Source organism: Lissotriton helveticus, chromosome 11 (assembly GCF_964261635.1).
Source record: "Lissotriton helveticus chromosome 11, aLisHel1.1, whole genome shotgun sequence".
NCBI lineage: Eukaryota > Metazoa > Chordata > Amphibia > Caudata > Salamandridae > Lissotriton > Lissotriton helveticus.
The window spans coordinates 1036340659-1036366795 of NC_136072.1; the positions used below are offsets into that span (position 1 = coordinate 1036340659).

The 26137-nt window shown below is 45.4% G+C and overlaps 1 protein-coding gene across 4 annotated transcripts in view; it reads right to left on the reverse strand.

Annotated features, from left to right (window-relative positions):
• The window catches only part of CUX2 (cut like homeobox 2), an 854685-nt gene that overhangs the window by 14250 nt on the left and 814298 nt on the right, over positions 1 to 26137 (reverse strand). For all 4 annotated transcript variants that reach the window (XM_078667470.1, XM_078667473.1, XM_078667472.1 and 1 more), the window contains 2 exons: positions 24881 to 25040; positions 6763 to 7044 (listed from right to left, as the gene is read on the reverse strand). In XM_078667470.1, coding sequence (XP_078523596.1) covers positions 6763 to 7044; positions 24881 to 25040 — 442 coding nt within the window. The remainder of the gene's footprint in view (positions 1 to 6762; positions 7045 to 24880; positions 25041 to 26137) is intronic.

Genomic DNA, 26137 nt, shown 5'->3' on the forward strand with positions numbered 1-26137 from the left:
CATTCACAAATTATATTCAGCTCTATATAAACTAGTGCTACAGTAGTACTATTTACTTAGAACAAAATGAAATTCACCGACCTACAGGTGGAAATCTCCACTTCCACCTTTCCTATCTTTCGATCTAGAGATCTCAACACATGTAAGTTTAATACTTAGGGGCCGATTACGATCTCGCTAGGAAGGCCTCCACAGGGGTTCTGGAACGAGCAAATCCGCTTCAGAGCCTATGTTTCCGACCAAATCTTCCCTCGTTTCGAATGACCAAGTACGATGCGAAGATCTCGTCTGCTTCGACTGAATAATTTCCGAACCCGATCCTGTCAGTCCGGCTCGCTCGCACAGCCTCGTGCCGCACAATGGAGTCGGCTTCCCAACGAACGAGTACGATGCACGATTCGGACAGTCTTATCGACTCGGTCTCAGCGAGACAAATGGTTGTGGGAATCGGACTTCGGGGGGCTGTAGCAGGCCCCCCTTCACCCGGGGCCCTCTGAATCGGTTCTGTGGGGGTACCCATGGGTCCCCTCTTTCCATGCATGCACAGTGTGATGGGCACAATGGGGTGCCCCGCCATAGGGTGTACGCTTTTCCCCACCGGCCCCTTTTTGCTATGGGAGCCTGGGTACGCGTTCGGTACACAGGCTCCCATAGAATTCAATGTGAGTCCGAGCGAACCGAGTCCATCACCATACAGGTGCATCAGAATTGGTCGCTCGGACTCGCAGAGAGCAATTCGCTTGGAAAGCCCTCTGGATCTTAGTCGGACTGGAGGAGCACCTGAAAAATGGGGAATTCTTAATACAAAATATGAGGGGTTTAGAGAGGGGTTAGGAGGGGTTTATGGAAGGACATGCTAATACACAAACCAACACACAAAAGAGTAAGACCACTGCCAAAAGGCCTTAAAACATTCCAAATGTACTTCAGCTCATCCTTGGAGTAAGTCTAGCACGACACATGGCACTCACAGGTACTGCAAGACACTCCCATAGAAAATAATGCAGCAGGTCCATAAAACTCCACGTAGGAAATAATGTTAAGAATTTAACAAAATACTTTTATAGTTTATGAAGTTAAAAATGACCCTGCTATGCCAGCTAAAAACTGACTTGGGTAAATGGAGAGCGGCATACATTTCCTGGCTGGGCAGGATTAATGCCATCAAGATGAATGCACTTGCCTGTTTGCTTTACCTCTTTCAGGGATTGCCCATTCCGTTGGAAGAAGGTCTCTTTCGGGAACTGCGACATTTGCTAAATTTATATGGCTGGGGAGAAGGGCGCGCCTGCCACATCGCCTGCTCACGTGACCTCGTACGGAGTGTGGACTGGCGCTACCGGATTTTAAAGGGTATTACAGGGCAGCGCAATTATGTGTAATCACAGAATGGTCACTGAGGGCATCAGAGAAACACTGGCTCCATATGGACAGACAAATAGTTGGCCGCACGATTTGGGACCTTTTATGCAAGCCTAAACAAGATAGGCCACCCAACGGCTACATTAGCACTCCCACATCCACCACCCTGCAGGTATGGGATGTCTTTACTAGGAGGCTGCAGCTCACTACCTTCCCCTCCCCATACACGCCCATACATTTGAATGCTGCTTTCCCCCCTGCATTTCACGAGGGTCCGTTCGAGGCTTGGAGGGAGGGAGGCTGTAGTGTGATTTCCCACTTATTTGAGAAAGTCGAGCTTCTCACCTTTCAAAAATGTAGGAAACAATTTGAGCTGACTGCTAAAGAAGAGTATCATTATCTACAGCTTAAACATTGGTTGCAGCGACCCCTGGTGCGCTGGCTGCTACCAGGGACTTGCTCCCCATAGAGAAGTTTGCCCAATCGGGTTCCACCTCCAAGGGATGTATCTCCTTTCCATATGCTCTCATACAAGCCCTGAGCCCCAGGTCGACGCTGCATTATAAACGCTTTTGGGATGCACTTGATATCCCTTTGGCCGAAAAACAGTGAGCGCATTTAAGTAAAGATGTAGTGAAATTTAATTGCTCGATGTACCTCAGGGAGGCACACTATAAAATTATATATGACTGGTTCCTATATCCTCAGAATCTACATTGGATCTTTCCCACTACCTCGGATAGGTGCTGGAGGGGATGTGGACTGCTAGGCGACTTTCGTCACATCTGGTGGGACTGTCTCTCTATTCAGGCATTTTGCAAGGAGATTTTATCCCAAATCAAACTTATTCTTCGGTACCAGATTCCTATGTCCCTGGAACATACCTTGCTAGGGGTGAGAGACCGAACCCTGAATCGCCAAACACTAAGCGATACGTCGGTCATGTGGCTTTGTCTGGGGGCAGCAAAAATGGCAGTAGCAGCAGCGTGGAAAAAACTCGAGGCACCATCTTTAACGCAATGGCACGTGAGGCTGTGGAGGGTGCTGGCGCTGGAGCGCATGGCTGACAGTGGATAATGCTAGAAAAGGCTTTGAATATATATGGTACCCACTGGTGAGCTACCTGTTGGAAGGGCTCCCACTGATGGCTTGCGCCCCACGCCTTAGGGCCCTTAATTTGTTTCATATCTAATTTCCACAGCAGTGCAGTAGGAATTCCCATTATTATTTGCAGCATGACATCACAGTTTTGTTCGTATTTCTTTTCTTTTTTCCCTTTTCTGGGTACGCTTAGTTTCCTTTCTCAAGTTACTCTCTCTGGAGGGGGGATTGAATGACAGGTGTGGGATGCTTCATGCCGCAAGTTAAGATTGTGATGAGTATAAGCTTTCTAAGACATGGACCTTGTGACTAAGCTGTAACTTACATGTGAGTTCTGTAACTCTGGGCTTATTCTGTCAACTTTTGCGTATGTATTCCATTCCTGTGTCGATCTCAATGGAAAATTTCAAATAAACAGAATTTGATTTAAAAAATAATATTTACAAATTAAATGAATTTATTTTAATTCTTTAACTATTGAATAAACATTCCATTTCATAAGTTGATGTGCTGGGACATTTCATTAGATCAGTTCTAGGTTAATAATAATCATTTAAAATGAACGATATTTTACATTAAAATATTTGTAATATTTTTTTTAAAGATTAATTAAATGTATCATTGTTCCCTATACTTTACCATAGGGAGATCTCGTCTCCAATCGGGTGGTGGGGATCTCTGCCTACATATGAAAAGTTATTAGTAGTAACAATACACTCGTAAATTCAGTCTTAGATGTCTCCAGCCACAGGTAACAGGGGTTGGAGACCTGCAATTCTACACTTCCATACTGAAAAATGGTGAATTGCACATTTAAACCTAGTTCCAAAAGGAAATTTACATATGAATAAATCTGCACATGTAAATATACCTGTGTGAATAGAACCTCCCAACATTCCACCTCGCAAACTTTCCTTGCAACACCAGAGGTTACTCACGGAAGATTTTCAAGCGCTCCTCTAGAAAGGAGCCATAGAACCCGTCCCTCACCATCAACAAGGTAAGGGAGTTTACTAGCTATACTGCCTTATCCTCAAAAGGACGGGTTCCTCAAACCAATTTTACATCTCAGGCCCCTATACAAATACATTCTCTCAGAGCACTTTCACATGGTCACTCTTCAGGATGTCATCCTGCTTCTAAAACAAGGCCATTTTATGGTCGCACTCGACCTCAAGGAGGTCTATTTCCACATTCCAATCCATCCGGGACATCGCCAGTACCTCAGATTTTCAATAAGCGGACAGCATTACAAGACAGCATTACCTCTTTCACTTACAAACTTCAGGTTTAGCTCTCACATCCATAAGACTGTGTGGTGAGTAAAGAATGTGTGCTCCTGACTCTGGGCTGCTTCGAGAGTGCTGCTTGCAGGGCTTGGCTCATGGTTTGTTGTTAGCAAGTGCATGCCAACACCCGACAATGAGGTCCTCCTAAACAATTAGGGGTAGAGTGCTACATAGACTGCTGTTTCTTAACCTCTTCTATGCTCATGACGAGCTCAGCTCGTCATGAGCTACGGCGCTCCGGTGCTCATGGCGAGCTGAGCTCGTCATGACCGCGCCCGTTACTTGGAAAGCTTGCATGCTGGCCTGATTCCCCTGCAGTGCTGAGCGTTCCATTGGAACGGGTGTGGCCATGACGAGCTCAGCTCGTCATGAGCACCGGAGCACCGTAGCTCATGACGAGCTGACCTTGTCATGAGCATGGGGGCTCTGTGCGCGCCCCCACCCCGCCCCCCAGCACAGCGGGGGGGAAACAGCCCCGCAGCGAAGGGGTTAAAAAACACATACCTTGATATATTTCAATAGAAGGGTCAGATACATCTTTGCTGCGCAGTAATGCTTTGCTAGTCGAATATGATAATTTGTTGATTTACATGTGCCCAGTTTTAGTACCTAACATTTTCAAATTTTTTGTTATGATTTCGTGGGGTGTGGAGGCTATGTGTTTTTAAACCACAGTACACATTGGTATTTAAAGTAATCTAAGGAAGCATTCTTCAGAGGGGATAAGGTACTGAAAGGGTGTATGAAGCCCACTAGCTAGATGTGAAATGTTGCTCCTTTCTATTGTCGCCTAAGTACCCGAAGGTCTGGCCATCGACCGGGTCCCCGTGTGAGTATTCCCTTTTCTTCTCTCACTTTACCGGTGTCTTGTTTATTTCATTGTCTCACGAGGCTGAACAATCACCATCAGGTACTCATTATTCCATCTAAATCCTTCCTTTTTTAGGGATCCTAGCTGACATATAGCATTCTAAGCATATGCCTTCTTTTTGTTTTCTGATCATTAGATTGTCCCCATATCCCTTGGTCCTGAAGAGACCCTGCACTGTAAAAAGGTTGAAACGCCGTCGACTGTATTTGAAAGCGAACCAGTTTAACAGCTCTGACTACTGTACACAAAAGCTGGAATCCTTACTAAGTTAATCTTTGGTCGCCTTTTAAAAAAAATTGTGGAAACCAAGCTGTACACGTTACATGTTTTTCACTGTTTGTTTTATGGTTCCATTTCACTTGGGGACACATAGCACTATTGTTTTTTCTTGGTCTGTGTATATATCAAATTGAATTTTACAAATCTGATCAAAAGAATTAATGTGAATATAAAGTCTGCAAGGCCCTCTTTCTTTCTGACATCACCTTAACCGGTTTTTGTGATTGCGAATGTGCATATGATTATTATCATAGATTAGCCTAACTTGCCTTGGTGGAACAGCAGGAGTTTTCTGCTGTATAAAAAAGATCATTGTCTGTCTCTGTGATCCACAGCTATGGCATGCCCAGTAAACTGATAAGGCCTGACTAGCTCTGAGTTGCCTGCCTGTGGGCTTCACAAGGGATATTTACAGCTTCTGTTCGCTCAATCCAAGTCTCCCAGGAAATCAAAGATTTCCTCTACATCTTACATTTATCTGTACACAGCTTAAAAACGCCTTTCTGATTATTTTGAAAAGGGAAGTCCTCAAATCAAATGATGTAAAATGCAAAATGCAAGAATTAACATAATAATATTGTGGCACCTTCACCTAATTCTATAAATGATATAAATCATATGAATACATATATGCATACTTGATGTGCTATCAAACTATAGTAAAGCAAATGTTATACAGTGTGCATGTGCAAGCAATACTATATGCAGCATGTGTTTATAAATGCGAACTGATCACTCAACTAAAAGAATAAATTAAATTCAATGGGGTACATAAGTAGAGAATGCAGATTTTAAGGCCAGATGGGGAGCAATCCCTTGCCCCACCAAGTCCATATCTGAAGCATAAGTCGATTCAGTACCTCACTTTTCAGTAATACTAGAGTTCTGGGCTGCCTCTTCATGGATATAAGTTGCATTCCCATAAAATATGTTCTGTTTTAAGTTAGACACCCTGAAATGGCAGGAAGCTGGCTTTTGGCATTTGGAATTCAACCCAGCCAGTCAATTGGTCTTTTGCTTAGATGACAGCAATATAGCCAGTCATTCCAGTGTTTGCCTTGGGCGTTCATGCCGGTGCTGGTTTTCTGGCCTGCCTATTATGCGATAAGTGACACAAGCAAAGTTTTAAGTCGGCACCTTTTACAATTTAAGAACAGAAGATAACCTTAGGGCTGGAGATTACCATGACCCAGTTTGCAGACTACATGTTTGAGTGCCAGAAGATTCCGAAATGTATGCAGATTCGAACCAGTGGTGATATAAGTAAAGTCTTGCAGTGAAGGATAAGTCACAATAGCTGATCTGTTTTCTCCCGCATCTACTGCTCCCCTCCACCGCTGAGAATACCAGCTGGTCGGAAAAGAGATTCCAGGTGATTTTGCTGAATTAATTTCCACTGGCATTCTTACATCACAGAAATCACATCAGCAAAATCATCACCATAGGAAGTGCTGCCACATATTTCTTTAATTAATTGGGGATTTATGTTCAGTATCAATTAAAGGACTCAGCAACTATAACTCAATATTAGTTGGCTTGTGAGAGTTCGGTGGTTGGGTCACCCCATCAAGAGTAGCACTGGGTATCTCGTTTGAAACGCCTCTAGATATCTTTTAAAGTTACTAGCTAAAAAGCACGACAGACTGTTTACATGGCACTAAGGTAAGTTATATGGGTGCCACATTTAAGGTAAACTCCTCTCTTCAACTTGCTGGTTTATATCGTCACTGTGAACATTTCGAAACGTAGATTATAAGATATAAAGATTGTTTTCACTGCTTTTGTGCTATCATTAATAGTGCTGGAATTTAATCTGAGGTTTAGAATGAAAAATTGGAAAATTATAATATGTCTCCATACCCAAGTTATTGTCTGTCAGCACTTCCTTGACCTTCTTGGTGATGGCATAGGTGTCCAGCTCAGGGGACATGGCGACTATATCTTGGATCCCCACCGGAACATGGTTGTTGGGGTATACCTTCCCACTCTGCGATGAAGGTGACGATGTACTTTCTGGTTGTTGATTCTCTTTACTGCTTTCTAGAGATGCACTCAATGATTCTTGAGAACTCTTGTCTGGCTCTGAGGGACTGGCCGGTGGCGATGGGGAAGACCGCGTCCCTGCGGGACTTTCTTCTGCTTCTGAGAAAATGGAACATAAGTCATCAGCGCCGCAATAAAACACATACTCAAATCTGTATGCCATCTCACATCACACTAATCATGGAGATTATGTTTAAGAATCATGAAAGAGAACATTTCAAACAATTACACCCTACAAAAATGAGAAAGCTGTCTTATTGCTGCTTTCCTCCTTAGCTTCTGAACTAACCCAGCCTGGTCACATTTGTAACTGTGGTTACATGACCACCTTCATCATTCCTTACCTTGATCCCAGACTGGTTTGCACTTTGATAACACATTTGAAACAATTTACTGGTGTGGGTACACACCACCGCATACAGTTTCTCTACACTCTTTCATTACCATTATTATCACACCTCCCCCTACTCTCCTCTCTCTATACTGATCTGAGTTTGAAGCAGGATTAACCCTTTCCCACTAGCATGCAATTCACAGTATATGTGTGTCATTCACTGGGTGCAGATAATGAGAGAGGCTGGGAGAATGGACAAAAGCAACAGTAAGAACAAAATGCAAATGTGGTAGTGTAGATCATTACTCTATACTCATGATACTCGTTCCCCTATGAATGCACATAAATACCATACATAGTTATCACATCATCAATACAAAACGTTAAAAAACACCTAACAAACAATTCTAAGTGTCCAGATGCTATTCCAACAAAAGAAAATGCTATGTGCTTTTAGATTAATTCATTGGCATTTTCATAAAGCACAAGCATGTGGTTTAAGACCAAGATTTATTGCAAAGATTTAGCTTTAGCCCTCAAATTTGAAGAGTAGTATCAAAGGCATGCCGCATTCAACCATCTCCCAGCACAAAACATGCAACAAGAGAGGTGATAAATTGATCCCTAACACTCATCAATTTATGATAGCCCGTAAATGTATGCTGCACTGACTTCACCACTGACTTCACCACTGTGTGGAACAGGCAATACCTTTCCAGTCAATATGCTGCCATTCCCCACTGATCTTAAATCAGTGGGAAACAAACTTTACCAAAGCAGCATAGAGTTTCCGTTTTTCATTGGGTGGAGGATTTAAAGCCAAATAAGATTGTATGATAGCATGGTTAAAATCCCTTGCATAAGGCACATACGATTTATCTTGTAAGTGTATGATATTGGCTTGCACTGCGCATGTGAGAAATTGGGTATGTATACACTACTTGGGGTGTTAGTCAGTTAAGGTCCTATTTAAGAATGTTTCTCTTATGCACAACAGTGAAAGGACATATGTATATACGTAAGTAGCCCTCAATTCTTCCTTTGAGAGCCAGAAAGCATCAGGAGGGGCCCAAGCTACTCGCTTTCGCCGGTTTACAAACTCAGCTAGCTCTGCGCCTCAGGTTGATCTGAGGGCGCATTTGAGATTGATAATTATGATAGCAATGTACACCCTGATGTATGCACGCATAGTAGCGGCAGCACCAGTAAAGGTAATATCGATGTACTCTGTAATCTATGCACGCACAATGATGTCAATACCAGTAAATGCAATGTCAATGAACGCTGTAACCTATGCACACACAGTGATGGCAATGCCAGTACATACAATGCCGATGTTCACCGCAACTTATGCCCGCATGACATCAAATCAAATACAATGTTGAAGTACGATGTAACAACTGAACGCATAATAATGAGAATATCGTCAAATGCAATATCAATGACTGCCATGTTACACTTGCTCGCACTCACAAACTCGTACCATTGTTGTTGGCTTTATCCAAGATGACCTTTCCATCAACCACAAGTAAGAGATACGTGGTTAGACAGGTCCTATGACCCAAACCCAAGCCTACCATTTGACAGGTCACAGGTGGGGTTACACTTAGCCCAAAGTTAAACATGAAGTTAGGAACACTCAGCCGATCAGGGCATGACATGCACACTGCACGAGATGATCCCACGCTCACCAAACCGGACATCTGAACACGTACACACTGGTCCACATTTGTTCTCTCCAAGGTCAGGATCCATCTGTGTCCCCCTTATCATATGTTTTGTCTTGTTATTTATGACTATGATGCTTCCCAAAGAACGTCAATGTGTTTTATTGTACCCACAAAATGTATATATGAGCAACCAAAACTTCTGTACTCTGAGACTGTCTTTATATGTACCTCTGTCAATACTCTCCCGGCGGCTGAGTTTAATTAAAACAACTTGTTCCTATTTTGCCAAACACCTCTTGTCTTTTCATTTATTTAAGGTACCTTCATATTCAAGCAACACATTCCAGGCGTATAACTGCAAAAGGTATTGAGCCCCTAAGCTGGAGCATGCGCTGCCACATTTGACCTCGTCAAAGTCAAAATGAGTCCCATCTAAGCACACAGAAGCTCCATGAATTAAAACTAGGAGAATCTTTGCCATATAGGCCTTCTTGGATACCAATGTTGAGCTTCCACCACTCTTATAATTCACATCAGACTCTCGGATACACGACGAACGTTGCACTTTGTGGCATCAACCGATAGTCCCAGACCAATTTATGATCAAATAAAATGTTTAAATATTTCTAACTACTAAACATGTCTAGTTTGTGAGGTCCCAAGGACCAAATATGTTGTTCTTTACCAATGCCAGTGTGCATGATTGTGGTCATGCTCATTACCAGGTTCTTCTGTGTGGCAGAACTCTCCAGGCGACCCACTCCAGCTGGAGACTGATAGGAGTGCCGTTAAACCTCAGAATGCCATAATCAAAGAACCGAACCGATATAGATTTTGATCCCCCAAGCTGGGTGTATATTGCTGCACCTCATCTTTCTTCCAAACACTCATATTAGTACTAAAGAGGAGAATAGTGACTACACAGATTCGTCTCATACCCAGACTGCTGCAGGTGGACTTCAATAGTCGTGCTCTTAGTATGAACAACCTGAAGCGGCGCGCCCCACTAGAGCATCTTATACCAAAAACAGGCTTGATTTATTCCGTCCAATGCATTAGATAAGTCAATGTGCATATTACAGTGAGACCTCTGCCCTCCGAAGGCACACCATGGCATAAAGACAAGAGCTGCTGCATAGCTGATGTTCCCAACTGGAAACCTGTTGGGTCAATCCTAGCAGTGCAAGGGCCAGAGCTGTCAACAATCATGTACCTTTCTTTTCCTTCTTTTCCATTTAACATGTATTACTAGCTTCACTAGTGGGCCTCTTTTTTGTGCTTAATATTCTTCAACCTCTGCCCTTGCACCTTATTTATGCGGCCCTCACCATATCCAGTGCAGCAGGCCTTACGGCACTGTGGATAACGTTTGAACACTCCCTTGAGGTGACCAACTCTCTAAAGATTCAAGAGCAGGAGTCCTGCAACCTGTCCACATCTGATGGTCAGTGTATTGTGTCATTTTAACCCTATGTGACATGTGCAGCCTCTGGCCCGGCCAGTTTTAGCCTTCTATTGGACAACTCTCAGGAATGTACTGCCATGCCTTTCACAACTTCATTCCTACACATCACATACAATCCAGGAAAAATAATATATCCTAGTTCTGTGGGTCTACAACTGCTTAGTACATTGTTGTAACAGATTGATGTGAATTGTTAATATAATTCGGATGCAGAGCCAAAAAGAAAGATCCTGCAGTTTTCAACTAACTTGTTTTGCTGAACACCTATGCCAATATATTTTGCAAATAATCAGGATTTTGACTCTGTATTACGCAGTAAATTTGCATTGCAGACATACTTTGAAAGGACTGCGAAAGACGTGTTTAATTTTTTTAAAGACTGCAGCCCACCAAGGTTATTTTCATGCTCATTCTTCTGTAAATCTGCCTTTTTAGATCTTTGGCTTTTACCCTAAATATTGTCAATTCTAGTCAGATAATACACAATCTAGGTCAAGCTTAAATTGACGAGAATTTTTTTCTTCAGTGAATCTTTTACATCTCCTTCCATTAGGGCCTAAAAAAATCAATCAGCTGTAAAAATCAAAGCGTATGTCGTGTGACTAGTAAAGCATGTACGCACCAGTAAACCATATAATACCGTATTTTTTCTCACTATTGAGTGTGGCAATAGCCTTAGTGCCCCCCCCCCATACCCCGCAGTGTAGTAAATATCCCATTACAATATATTGGTGGCTTCAAAAGAGGGACAGGAAGGCATCAACTGCTAACAGTTTTCTCACACAGCCTGCCTCATGAGGATAAGCCAATAGGTACAGCCACGTTCTTCAATGCAATCCTGAGCTCAGTAAAACTACGAAGGCAGAAAGTCAAGTGAGGATCAAATTCACAAACATCCTTACAATGTATGAAGTCTAAATCAACAGAGCACAACTCAACTGAAAATGATCAAACTCAACAGTTCTTCTGTTTCCAATGGGATAGCCACAATACAAGAAGATAACAAACAATAGAGGGCGGAAGATTTAGTGAAGGAGATTGAAATGGCCTTCTAATCACATCGTCGGAAACAAAAATGACCATATCCTGCAAAAAGAAGGAAAACAAACTTGCTCACAAGCAACAAAATGTGACTGACTGCCTAGAAATGAGCTACTACATGCCATAAAATAATCTCAACTTCGAATTCACAGGCAAGACAAGTTCCTGGACAGCCTAGGGTCAGTAAGATGTAAGTGAAATTTTAACCAAGTATAACATTTATTACCTCCTCATCCCTCCCTCGCTTCCATTACTTACGCATTGAAGCATCCCTGCCTCACCAGACACCCATACCATGTGATTTATCACAAGGGGACTATAGGTAGCCCCCACCCCCCTCAAACCTCCTGTTCTTTCTTTGTTCACCTGTTGAGACACGCGTACTAAGCGCTGGCCGTTTGCGGTGCTGCGGTCTTCTTGTTCGAGTTTCTTCTTTGTTTTCGATTCTTCATGGGGGTGTCTTCTCCCTCATTGCATTCTGCCTGCTGGGGCTGGCGGTGCCGGCCTGGATGGCGCGGGACCTGTCCTCACCGCGTCTGGAGTAGCGGTGCACTCTACAGCAGCAGACGGGGTCCGGCTGACGGAGTCATCGGCCCTGGGTGGCTGGGGCTGTCTTTTCGGGTGAGAGGCAGGAATGGGAAGCAGCAGCAGTGGGGACGGCTGGGATACTCGGCTGGCTGTTTCTGGTCCTCATTAGAGTAAGGGCCTCGTGTGAGGCCGTTTTTATACTTAAGTGTGTTTGCTGATTGGGTTTTCTTTTTTTTACACTCTACTTTGCCTCTGTTTCATTGGTTTTCCGGGGTTTCCTCCCAGTTTTTCGTACCTATTGGTGGGTTCCTGGGCAGCTCCCTATTTATACATGACTCTGCTGTAATTCTGGTTGCAATGTCATCATGGCGAAGCGTGCTACCTAACGCCTGCATGTTTTGTCCTCCTCTTTTGAGTATGAGGCGCCTATTCTGGCTCGCCAGACTAGGTCCCAGGGTCCAGGTGATTCTTCTGCCCTGCTGTCAGCTTCTGAGGTGCAGGGCATGATTGAGGCTGTTGTGGCTCGTGCTCTGGATGACAGGATTCCTACTAAACGCAGGTCTTCTCATGCTGCGGTGGGTCCGGTGGACTCTCCCGCTGAGGACTCTTCTTCTTCAGGTGCTGCCAGGCCTTCTACCTCTTCAGGGAAGTCTGTTCGTAGGGAAGAGGTTCCTGCGATTCTCCAACACGTTAGGGAGAACTTGGGGTTTTCGCCTTTCTCTGCTCCCGTGGGGTCGGATGACATATTTCCACAGTATGTTAAGCCCCCTGTGCTCGCTATACCCTTTCATGGTCGCATCAAGGACTTGATTTTGGGAGAATGGGGAGATCTGGAGCGCTCTTCAGTTCCTCACTTTTTGCAGAAGCTTTACTCCCTGGAGAAGCGGGAGGTCTCTCTTCCTCACTCTGTCAAAGTGGATGCCATGTTGGCCACCCTGATTGGTCATACGGCTATCAATCCAGAGGATTGTTCTCCTGCTGATGCTACTGATAAGAAAGTGGATGGGGCGCTGAAGAAGGCCTTTTCTGCTGGTAACTTATCTATGCGTGCTGGCGTTTACTCTGCTTATGTGGGACAATCGTTGGTGTCTGACTTTGGGAAGCTGGCCACAGTTATTCAGGAGGAGACTGACTGCTCTGGCTTGCTTGTCCATATGGAGCAGCAGGCCAAACTCTTGGCTGAAGTCTCTTGGGATGTGCTTCGGTCTTTGGCCATGGCTTCTGGTTCCTTGGTTTTAGCTCGCAGGAATTTGTGGATGTGTGACTGGAAGGCTGATTCTTCGGAGAAGTCCTCTCTCCTTAAGATCCCCTTTGATGACAAGATGCTTATGGTGAACAGCTGGACAGTATGATCACTAAGGCCTTCAAAGATTGTAAGCATGCTCTGACGTACAAGGGCAAGGCGTCTGCGTCTGGCTCTTGCCTCTTCTGGAATCCGGCTCCTTCCTTCCAGTCTTCCCGGCAGTCCTCAAGGACCTTTTCGGCCCGTCGGCACAAGTTCCAGCCCAAGAAGTCTTCTGCGATGGCTGGTCCCAAGGATCCATCGGATGCCTTCAAGAGGAAGTCCTGACGTCGACGGCATTTCGACCTCAAGACCTGTGGGCGGGAGGCTGTTGTCTTTCCTGGAGGCTTGGTGGCTGGATGTGAAGGATCTCTGGGCGTTGACTATTATCAAGAGAGGTTATCTTATCGACTTTGTTGCTATTCCGCCCGGCTGGGGCACCATCCGTACTCCTATCCCCAGGTCCCCAGCGAAGCGGGAGGCTCTTCTGGAGGGGATTCGGTATTTTCTGGCGAAGAAGGCAATCACACTGGTCCCTCTGGCACAACAGGGTCAGGGTTGTTATTCCATTTTGTATCTGGTCCAGAAGATGCCAGGGGGATTCCGGCCTGTTTTGGACCTCAAGAGGGTGAATGGTTGGGTTCGGACTGTTCACTTCAAAATGGTAACTTTGCAGTCCATCATTCTGTTGGTGGGGGCCCGGGACCTCATGACGTCTATCGATCTGCAGGACGCCTACCTTCATGTTCCAGTGTGCCACTTCACGTTTTGCGACTCCCACTTCCAGTTGGCGGTTTTGCCATTCGGGCTGAAGTCCACTCCTCGGGTCTTCACCAAGCTTCTGTCTCCGTTGGTGGCCCTGGTGCACAGTCAGGGGATATTTCTTCATCCTTACCTGGACGATTGGTTAGTTCATGCTCCCTCGTTCCGGTTGGCTCTCAGTCACACAGAGGTGGTTCTGGCTGTGTTGAGGGAGCACAGCTTTCTTATCAATGTGGGGAAGTCGTTCCTTGTTCCTTCCCAAGATCGGCTCTTCATTGGGGCTCGGTTTAGGACGGATTTGGGGGTGATCAATCTGCCCGAGGCTCGGGTGGACAAGATTCATTCACACATCCTGTCTCTTCTGTCCGGCCCGGTTCAGGTGGCGGCTCGTTGGCTCCAGGTGCAGGGGGATATGGCGGCCACGGTTTTTCTGGTTCCGTGGGCCAGGTTTCATTTGCACACACTGATGGCTCATGTTCTGACGCATTGGTCTCCCCATTGCCTCCCCATCTCTTCTCCGATCCCGGTGTCCCCTCAGATAAGGACGGCTCTGGGTTGGTGGCTGTTTCGGGGTCATCTGCTGATGGGAGTTTCTCTCTCTCCTCCTCTGGCTCCTGTTATGGTTACAATGGATGCCAGCCTCTCGGGGTGGAGGGCCTGGCTGGGGGTTCATCGATCTAGGGGTTTCTAGTCTCCTACTCAGAGCAGGATGTCATCGAACTGGAGGAAGTTAGGAGGCGGTCCGTTTGGCTCTGTTGGCCTTCTCCCGGTTTCTGCAGGGTTCCGTTGTTCTAGTCAGGACGGACAACGTCACTGCCATGGCTTACGTGAACAGGCAGGGAGGAACCAGGTCCTCCTCTCTGGTGGCGAGGCAGTTGTTCGATTGGGCGGAGTCTCCTCTGATGGCGCTCTCGGCGATTCATATTCGAGGGATGTCCAATTCCCTGGCAGATGCCCTCAGCAGGGCCATCCCGCCCTCTGTGGATTTCTGCCTCCGTCAAGAGTTGTTTGTGGATCCGCGGTGTTCCAGTGGTGGACCTCTTCGCGTGTGTGGGCGATGCCAAGGTGCCCCGGTTTGTCTCCCGCAGTCGGGAGGGGTCAGCCTGGGCGGTGGATGGTCTCTCCTGCCCTTGGCCTCGCGGGCTTCTGTATGCTTTTCCTCACTTCCCCCTTCTTCTCCGCTGCCTGCTGAGGGTCCGATCCTTGGGGGCTTCAGTGATTCTGGTGGCTCCGGCTTGGCCTTGCGCCTCCTGTTTCCTCTCCTGGTAGAGATGAGGTCGGAGGTGGAGTGGTTGCTGCCTCTGTCTCCGTCCCCTTTGGTGTTCCCGGTGTTGCAGCAGGATGGTTTGGCCAGGATGCGCTTGGCGGCCTGGAGGTTGAACGGTTAGGTCTGCTGCGTAAAGGGGTTCCGTCTGGCTTGACTCTGCAGGGGTTAGGCGCCCGTCGACCAACAAGTCTTACCTGAGGCACTGGCGTTCTTTCAGTCGGTGGTGTCGTGACCAGGGTTTGGACCCTGCTTCCTCTTCTTTGTTTGAGGTGATGCTGTTTCTCCAGGATGGTGCTGCCTTCTGTTTGAAAGTTTCTTCCCTTCGTTTGCAGTGGGCTGCAATTAAGGCGTTTCGGAGCTCTTGGGACAATATCTCGGATCCTGGAGGGTTGTTTGGTTGCCTGTTTAGGGGACTGGGCCTGTCCCCTCCCTTCGAGCCCTTGCTTTCTGTGGACCTGCGCCTTTTGTCCTTCAAGACCTTTTTGGTGGCCATTTCATCTGCTCGCCGCCTGGGTGAACTGGGTGCTCTTTCTTCCAAACACCCTTTTTGTCGGGTTTTTTAGGACAGGATCGTTTTGAAACCAGTACTTTCCTTTCGTCCTAAGGTGGAGTCTCAGTTCCACAGGGATCAGGAGTTGGTCCTTCCTTCCTTTTTTAATTCCCCGTCATCGGAGTCTGAGGTGCAGCTGCACTCTTTGGATGTTCGGAGGGCTCTCCTGGTCTATTTGGAGCGTGCCGCTCCTTTCCGTCTCTCTGATTCGCTTTTTGTAAATTTTGGGCCTGTGCTTCGGGGTTTGCGTCCTTCTACTCCTTCTTTGAGTCTTTGGATTTGGTCTCTGATTGCTTTGGCGTACAAGGCGGCAGGGCACCTTTCTCCTTTGGGGGTTCAGGATTGTTCCACTCGGTCCATGGCGGCGTCCTGTGCTGAGGTCCAAGGGCCTTCCATTTATGAGATTTGCCGGGCTGCCACCTGGGCTTCGCCGTTGACCTTTGCCTCTCATTACAGGATTGGCTGGGAAGTTGACTGTGCTGATGTTTTTGGGTATAAGGTTCTTTCCGCTATGGTTCCTGAATAGTGGTTTGTCCTTGTTGTCTGTGTTTTTTAATAAACCTGTTTTTGCATACCTTCTTTGGTTGTCCTGATTGGCTTTGTACATCTCAATGAGTAAGGAATGGAAGCAAGGGAGGGACGAGGAGGTAATGCCTCAATTACTTACCGGTAATTGCATTACTCTGAGTCCTACTCCCTTTCTTCCATTACTTACATCCCTCCCTCCCTGGCAGTCCAGGCCAACCTTTTGGTATGGTTTCGGCCTATGTGGTATTACAGCAAAGTGTGCCTATGTTTCTCACTGGGGACACGCTAATAAGGAAGAAACCAGTCCTGGGTTGCTTGTGCTCCACAGTTCATGGAGGCCCTGCCCTAACAATTCGGGCTGGACTCTTCCCATGAGGAGCAGGTTCAAGAATGGATTGCATATGGCTGGGTCCAAACTGAGGTGGCATGGTGTGTGAAAAATGATGGATAGGGAGGTGATACCCAGTGGCTGAGATTAATTCAAGCGTTCCATCCATCACCTTGTTGGTTTTTTTATCTTTCTCAACCGCCATAAAAAAGTAGAACTAGAAGATTGTTCTATTTGTCCAAAAATGAATGCGCCAGAGTGCTATTGTCACTTTAGTTTTTTATGTGACCATATAAAACGTTCTAAGGTGAGTGACAGAAAAATACCTTTTAAGGTCACTTAATGCTCCCAAGTTGAAAAGAGGGCAAACTCTGAATACTATCCCTTTAAGGGGCAAGCAAAGGGTAAGGTATTCTCTAGTTCAATCCACAATGCCAACTTGCACTGAATGAAAAGCATTCTTCTCCAAAATAACCTCACTGTCCTTGTAAGATAGGTCTCAGCAAATCTCGAACTCAGTGAACCCTCTCAAAACTATTGTAAACATTATTTTCCTCTACACAGCCTATAGTGGGGGTTATTCAATTTGCACTGTGCTTTTCACAAATATGTAAAACTGAATCACTATCCACATCATCAATGACTGTCAGATGAAAAGTCACAGGTGAAACAAATGCATGCCATAAAATCCCAAGCAAAATGTACCAGTGGCCTCATGAACATAGCCTGTAATCCCCAAAAACCAGGACTGCAAAACGGCTTTTCACAATGTAGCAACTAGGGTTGGGCGGAATTGGCAAAATTTGGTGGCTCTTTGTTGCTCTTGTTTTGAGGAGTTCCGTCCAAATCCCAGCAATCATCAGGTGGCGGATTTTCCAGTGAGGCTCCAGAAATGCAAGCAAGATTTGGCATCCCCTAGCGCCATTTTCTAATGCAGGCGGTCACAAGCGGTTGCGGTCAGATGACTGCTTCTTCAGTAGATTTGCCGCAGCTTGAGGAGATTTTCTACTCAAGTAGCAGCAATACCAACTCGAATGGCCTCACATTCTTGCGCACCGAATGGTGGTGTTGGCGCTGCTTGCGCTACTGGCACTAAATTACAGCACGACCAGCGCAATTCATATATTCTGCTTATTGGCGGAACTTCATGGAATCTTGCTGAGCCTTTATATAACTCCACCAACCTCTAGTATTAACGGCGTTTTACAAGTTGGGAAAGGCTTTCTTGGTCGTAAAACAGTTATTGCGATCTAATGTAAACTGCAAATGGGATGAGTTGTGGAAGGGGATTCCTCCTCATATTTGGGAGGCAGAATGTAATGTATAAATGGCTTGTTACCACAACTTACTATCACAGTCAATTGCTCAAATAACCAACTAGTAGGAGTGGTAACTGGTTCAAAAAGGGGTCCGCTCTTCCTGTGGTACAGCTACCTCTATTTGAAACATGTTGTGGCCTTGAGGTGGACAACCAGAAAATGGTTGGAAGGATCAGTACCTGCCTCGCCCCCTCATGTGTTGCCAAATGCAAACCTTTTTAGGTCGAAGACTACAAGACAGCACAACTGTCTGATTTGCTAAAATCATCTTAGGAACATTCGGAAAGCTTCCTTGGGAATGCATTCAGCCCTTGCTTACCATTCGCTTTGTGGTTTGTAACTCACACTTGCTTGATTTCTATTTTCTGGCTCTATTTGTTTTATGTTGTCCAGCTTGAGTTCATAGGTTCCCTTGCCCATACCACATTTGCAGCATTCCTCCACCAGTACTGGATTTCTGTAAACAAACCTTTAAATCTTGTTCTATTCTTGTCGCATTTGCTGTGTTTTCAAAGACAGAGGTCAAATGTCAAATTTTCTTTCTCTGGCTTCAAAATGAGAGGATTTATGTGACACACATGCTGGCTACTGAGGGAATGCTTGAGGAAGGCTGTAAGATGTTGCTATTTTTTACAAGCACACAACAAAATGTAAATGTCTGTATAATAACTGTGCAGATATTCCAGAATATATCAGAATTAGGAAAGCACAAAGGAAGCACATTTTTGGGTAATTCTGAAGCGTGTTTGAAACAAATATATTAATATGATCAAAACAAGCCAATACACTAGGTGATGACATTTTCACGCATTGTAGTTTGTGCGCTGTATACTTTTATCAATACAACTGTATGTCCGTACAAATGCTATTGTCATTTCATTTGAAGTGTTGTCGCTAATGGCAGTTTGGTACCACACTATGCATATTCCACTTTACGCCACTCCACTCTACTCTAAACTACTCCCCACTATGATACTCCACTCCACACTGCGTTCTTGCACTCTACTCTGCACCACTCCACTCTACGCCTCTCTTCTCTACACCGTTCTACTATATGCCAATGCACTCTACCCCACACTACTCTACTATGCACCACTGCACTATACGCCAATGCACTCTACTCTGTACCACGCCACTCCACACCAATGCACTCCATGCCAATCCGCTCAACGCCAATCTAATCAACTCTGCACTCTAAACCACTCTACTCTATGCTACTCTATTCTAAAATGCACTCTACACCCCTCTAATCTACGCTACAGTACTCTAACGTGCACCACTCCACACTACTCTGAACCAATCTACTCTATGCCACTACACTCTACTAAGCGCTAATGCACTCTACTCAACATCACTGCACTCTACGCCTATGGACTCTGCCCTACTTTACTCAAAACCAATGCACTCTATGCACTTAGCCACTGCACTCTTTGCCACTTTACTCTGCAATACTCTACACCACTGCACTTTGCACCACTGCTGCGCCACTGTACTCTGTACCACTCTACTCTGCGCCAGTCTACTCTACTGCACTCTACGACCCTCTACACCATTGCGCTCTACATCACTGTACTCTATGCCACCTATTCTACTCTGCAAACTGTACTCTACGCCCCTGCTCTCTGAACGACTCTACTCTGCATCACTCTACTCTAAGCCACTGCACTCTATGCCATTTACAGCTGCCATAAAATCTTGTTGCAAGATGTTTTATTCTTCTGCATCTGTGTGCATCCTTGCTCTTCTACCTCAGTGGGTGTTATGGTTTCCTATGCTTCTTAACGTTTTATTGTGGATAAGGGCGATAACACGCTAGAATCCAGCTTGCACTTTATTGATCTGTTTTCACTTCAGTTGATGATAAAGATTTACTATACTTATTTAAATCTGATACAAGACGTTACATTCTTTTAAATTAATGTGCATTCCTACTTTTTGTATTGCTTGTTGAATATCATTGCAAGAGTTTTAAGTAATTTTGCAAATTTAAATAAACTTGAACACTGCACTCTACGCCTCTGCAATCTACGCAATTCTATTCTTCTCCGCACCACTGCTCTCCTCGCCACTGCACTCTACACCATTCTGATCTACACCACTGCACTCTAACCTGCACTGCTAAGCTCTATGCCACTGCACTCTGTAACACTCTACTCTACATCACTGCACTCTACGTCCAAGGGAGTAGCCAGAAAATTTAAATACCCCCCCCCCACTTCAAAACAAAGCTCTTATGGCACCAAGCAAACAAAGAAGTTATCACGACCCACCCCAGAAGGGCTCTCTAGTCTCTTCCATCCATGGATCCATCTATTCATCCTTCCATCCACCTGCTAATATCCACAATTTCACCTTTATATTCTGTCATTCATTCATCTATCATTCAGTCTTTCACCATTCCGTCCGTCCATCCACCATTTTCCAAACCTCTGCATCCATCTCCAAGCCCATCCATCCACCCTTTCACTCATCCACCTCTCCATCCACCCTTTCCGTCATTCATCCATTCATCCATCCATTCTTTCTTTCACTACATCCATTCTTGGACTCACTCCATCCGTTCTCCCTTTCACTCATCCATCCACCCTTTCACTCAACCATCCAATCATTCATACTTTCACTCATCCTTCCACCCAACCACGCACACTCCATCTACTCTTTCATTCATTCCTCTTCTCACTCATCTATCCATCCACCCTCCCTTTCACTTATCCATCCATTCTTTCATTCATCCATCAATCCTTTAATCCTTCTATCCACCCCACTTTTCACTCATCCATCCACCCTTTAATTTATCCTTCCTTTCACTCGTTCATTCATACTTTCACTCATCCCCTCATCCTTTTCCTTATCCATCCACCCTTTCATGCAATCCATCTGTCCATCCCCCCTTTCACTCATCCCATCCATCAATCCATCGACCTTCTCTTTCACTCAGACTTCCATCCTTTCACTCTCATCCATCCACCCTTTCACTCAGCCATCCATCCATTCATCCATCTACCCTCCCTATCACTCATCCATCCATTCTTTCACTGATCCACCCATCCATCCATCCACCCCTTCACCCACACATCCATCCTCTCACTCCTCTTTGTCTGCCAAGTTGCAGACAGAAGAGGCCTATCAAGAGCGCAACCCCACTGTAGCTTCTAAAGTTGGGGGTTCACGATGTTTCAGCACCCATTTCACTTATCCATCAATTCTTTCTCATCATTCATTCACCCTGTCAATCATCCATCCATTCACCCTTTCACTCATCCATCCATTCACCCTTTCATCCACCCAGCCAACCTCCCTTTCATTCATTCATTCTTTCACTTATCCATCCATCCACACTGTTATCCATCCATCCAACCCGCTTTCACTCATCCGTGCATTCACTCACCCATCCTTACATTCATCTTTTCACTCTTTCATTCATCCATTTCTCCACCCTTTCACTCACAAACCTATACATGAGTCTTTTCACTCACTCACCCAACCAACCACCCACCCAACCGTTCACATTAATTAGAGCCTTTTTTTCTGCTGAACTGTTGACAAAAGAGGCCCATCACAAACTCCTTTCCAGATTTTGGCTGCTAAAGTGGGAGGTTCACGGCGCTGCTGTCTTTGCCAATGCATTCTACACCACTTTACTCAAAACCAATGCACTCTACACCACTGCACTCTGCCACAGTCTACTCTGCCACACTCTAATTTATGCCACTTCACTCTAGGCCACTGTACGGCACTACACTGTGCGATACTTCACTTTATGATGCTCTTCTGCATTAAACCCCCACTCCACTCTATGCCACTTCACTCTACAGCACTCTACTCCACTCTACGCCACTCTACAACACTACTCCATTCTACGACACTCTATGCCACTTTACTCCACTATATTCTACAATGCACTACTCCACCCTACGCCACCCGTCTCTCCTATACTACTCCACTCTATGCCATTCAACTCTATGGCAATCTACTCTGCTCTACGCCACTCTACTCTACAACATTCTACTCCACTCTACGCAACACCGTCTACATCACTCTACAACACTCTAAGCCACTTCACAACACTCTACTTCCTTCCACTCTACTCCCTCCACGCCACTCCACTCCACAACAGTCAACTCTACTGTACACCACTCTACCTCACTGCACAACACTCCAATCTACTCAACTTTACCACACTCTGCTTCACGCCACTCTCCTTTACCCCACTAACTTTTATCTATGCTGAGCAGCAGCCACGCTGTTGTACAATAAGGCTATACATAGGCGAGACCTATTGGCTTTGAGAGTGCTTATTTTTGCCCCAGCTGTCCTTGTACTAGTCACAGCTGCTTATAAAAGTAAATGTTTGTGGCTTGGAAATTTTTAGGGCCTGGGGGCCACTTGGCCCAGATGAGATTTCTTAATTTTTTATGTTTAGGCCACTCACAGGTGGCGGGCGCAGGGGGCATTTATTTTAAACAAAAATGTTTTGTGCCTGTTGCACACGGGAATGGCGGGCCTGGGGGAAGAGGGGTGACGGGACATTCCTTTTGTTGAGGGCCCGACGGGCACGGGTGGCAGTACCAGCTGGGCATTTACTTTTTTTTATGTTTAGGAGCCTCCACATACAGGGCACACGGTGGGCATAAGGGGCATGATGAATTTCTTTTAATGATTAGGGCCCACTGCCCACAGGGCTCGCGGCTAGCCCAGGGGGAATTTATTTTTTAGTAAGTTCAATGAAACTTGATAAAAAATACATGCCCTTTGGGGCCCCGCGTTCCCCGTTACAAAATGTACTCCCCCTCTTGAGCCCGCCGCCCAGGAAGCATTACTTTTTATCAAAGTTTGGACCCACGGGGCACACGACGGGCCCAGGGGGCATTTCCTTTTTTTAAATGAACAGGGCCTGTTGTCCATGTGACACGTGGCAGGCCCAGGGGGGGTAAGCATACTTTTTCAATGATTAGGGACCGCCGCCCACAGGGCAGGCAGCGGGTCCAGGGGCATTAAAAAAAATGTTTAGTGCCTGCTGCCCACAGGGCACACAGCAGGCCCATGGGGTATTTTTTTAATTTTTATTAATAGGGACTGCCGTTCATAGGGCACGTGGCGGGCCAAAGAGGGGCATGCATTTTCTTTAATGATTAGGGCCCACGGAAGACGTGGCAGGCCCAGGGAGAATTTATTTTTTATCAAGTTCCCCAAAACTTGATAAAAATACATGCAATAGCAAAATAAAGTACTGCTAAAATGCAGCAAAATTTCCCTATTTGAATCCATGCCCCAATATACTGGGGGCATGTCTGTAATAAGTAAACAAGTCAAGACGGTCTCCCCTGTGAAGTCAGTTAAGGAAAACCGGAACCAGAATAAAGAGTTCATTGTGAACAGATAGTTTTGAAAACAAAATTTCCCTCAACAAATTCCTAAATCCAGTCAAATTCACAGTCCTTGCGGAAGGAGGGGCAAGTGTTTGGTAGTCTGACATCAATCAGTCAGAAGATTATTTTACAGGAAGATATGCCAGGTAGAGATTTTTGCTGGTTATGTTAATTATATAAAAAAAAAAGTATGCATAAGATCATTTTGCACATGCCTGCAGAACAGAGAATGTACAACAAGGGCGCGGATGTGGTCAATAGTGAGCTCCCACAATGATGTCGGACATGCTTGCCACATTGTGTAGCAGTACAACACGGTACAATCTGTGCTCGGGAAGCTGTTACAATTTTTTTCACAACTTTGTGTCTTGAGGTTATTTGCGTGTGATATGTTGTCATGCTAATACAACGCTGCAGCCCTAAACCACAATTACAGGTTTCAACGAGTTTGTGATAGTAGGACCGTACCACAGACCTTGAGGGACAGAAATACATTTTCACAATCAGTACCGGCACAAGCATTATTGGCACCAGAAGCAAAAATGCTTCTGGTGCCAACAGACTGAAGCACCCTCACCCCAGAACAAGGACAATATTTGCAGCTCCCTGCTGTGATACCGTGTGCCCATTGCTGCCTGTTGTGGTGGTTTCATATAGGTGCTCCGATGCTGCCAAAATTAGTAAGTTGAACATCCCATTTAAGATTAATAACAGTTATTGTGTCTAAGAACAGCGAGTCACTGTGTGCTAAAATGGTACTTAACAGTGGTAAAGCACTCACATCGACAAACCCACATACCAGCACTTGCCATTTTTAATATAATTTGACAACACATTTCAGTTCCCCACATTTTGTATTTCTTACCTTTCAGATGTATTACACTAATGTCTCGCCTTGTGTTTTGGATGCTTATGTATCAAAGTCAGTGGCGGCTCATCTGCTATCGTGGAAGAGCGTCGCACCACTGCCTGGCTCAGAGCCATCAAATGAAAAAACATAAAACTATGCTCTTGCATCAATGTATTTTGCATTTGCTGGCTCTGAGCCAGCACTGTAGGGAGGGGCGGAGCTGAGGCATGGTAGGGGGGGAAGTGCTACATGTACTTCACTCCACTCCCTAAGTGCTCATGTGCGTTTGTTCGGCCGACTCAAGCTGACCAAAACACACATGCGCACTTCGGTTTTCTCTAGACAATGCCGTATTGAGCAGCCAAGCTGGAGAAACCCCACAAACTCCCTGGACTGAGCGGGGTGTCTTTCCAGCCCTCTCAGGCCAATCCCTGCGCTGCTATGCAGCACGGGAATTTGGATAGGAGTCTGTCCCTTGGGCTGCTGAGACCAGGCAAGTAAAGGATAGGCGGCGCAACCCCCAGTGTGACCCCTCCCACATTCCCTCCACCGCCCCACCACCCTTTTTTTATGGTGGCCACCGCAGGTCAAAGTGGTGCTCTTTGGAAACAATACCCTTTGGGACTTGTGATGAGACCTTACCTTGGGATGGCATAGATTGTTGGATAAGACCTTGGCCAAGCTGATCTGTAAGCCACAACTGCATCCGGATAAAAGGTTCACGCCCCTTTTGGGTTAGTTTACTCCAGGGCTTAGGCCGGGACAACATATCACTCACACTCCCCTGAGACAGGCCCAGCACCTACACAAAATGAGAAAACACAGATAACATGTTCAAAAGCAGTGACCACGTCCTTGCTTCCCCTGGTGACTCTTTCTCTATCAACTTAGTGTCTTTATAACAAACTAGTTTTATCCTAGTCTGTGTAGGGAGGGTAGTAGAGTGGTACAAGAGAGTTTTCATATCTTAAATAAGAAAACAATACTTTCTGTTGCATGCCGCATCCTCGAAACCTATTCTAATTAACATGTTTTAAGAGGATAAAAAGCACGTTATAAATATTTCCTAGCTCTTCTGAAGGCAGACATTCTCACCAGGTGGATCAGTGCTCAGCTGGTAAAAAATAAAGAAATAAGTGCAGGTTCCCAACTTTTTTATCTTAGTTAGTTACCACTCGCCTCCCCACTTCCCTAATTGGGCCATCTTTCCCTAATTTGCACTGACCATTTTGTCCACTGGCGCTAAAAGTCCAAAGGAGATTCTGAAAGGGCACTTGTGAAATGCTTTATAATGGGCCTAGGCCTTTTTTTCAGTTTGCTATACTGCTTTGCATTGCTTTTTGATATACCGGAGACTCCCGTCTTGACGAAGGGGAATAATTCAGGCATGTGAATCTATGGAAGTTCCAATACTGGAGTAAAGAGGTCTTTTTTGCCACTAGTCCGAATGAAATATTGAACTTGCATCTATATCATGTAACAATAAATATGATCTACAACAAATCACCTGCAGTCGTATGCCCAAACTCCTGAACATAGAGTACATCCATCTTCTGCACGAGTTATCTTATCCTGTTTACTTGTAGGGTTTAACATTAAAAATACAAGTTGTTATAGATACTAGATAGCCCCATGCCATCAGAAACACCACATCACTCTATCATTTCCTTCCACTAACCTCAGAATTTAGTTAATGGTGTGTGTCCATTGAGGTGAGATAGCCCTGAATGCAGTGGATTCTTTAACAAAAGCACAGGATTGGAAAGCAATATCAATGAAGCCATGGAGACATACTGTAACCTTTTGGATGGCACAAGGGTTTCAAGGCTGGTCCTATTCATCGGCCTGCAGTCATTTCTACAAAAGATCACGACTACAAGGTGGCTGTGAATGGTTTGC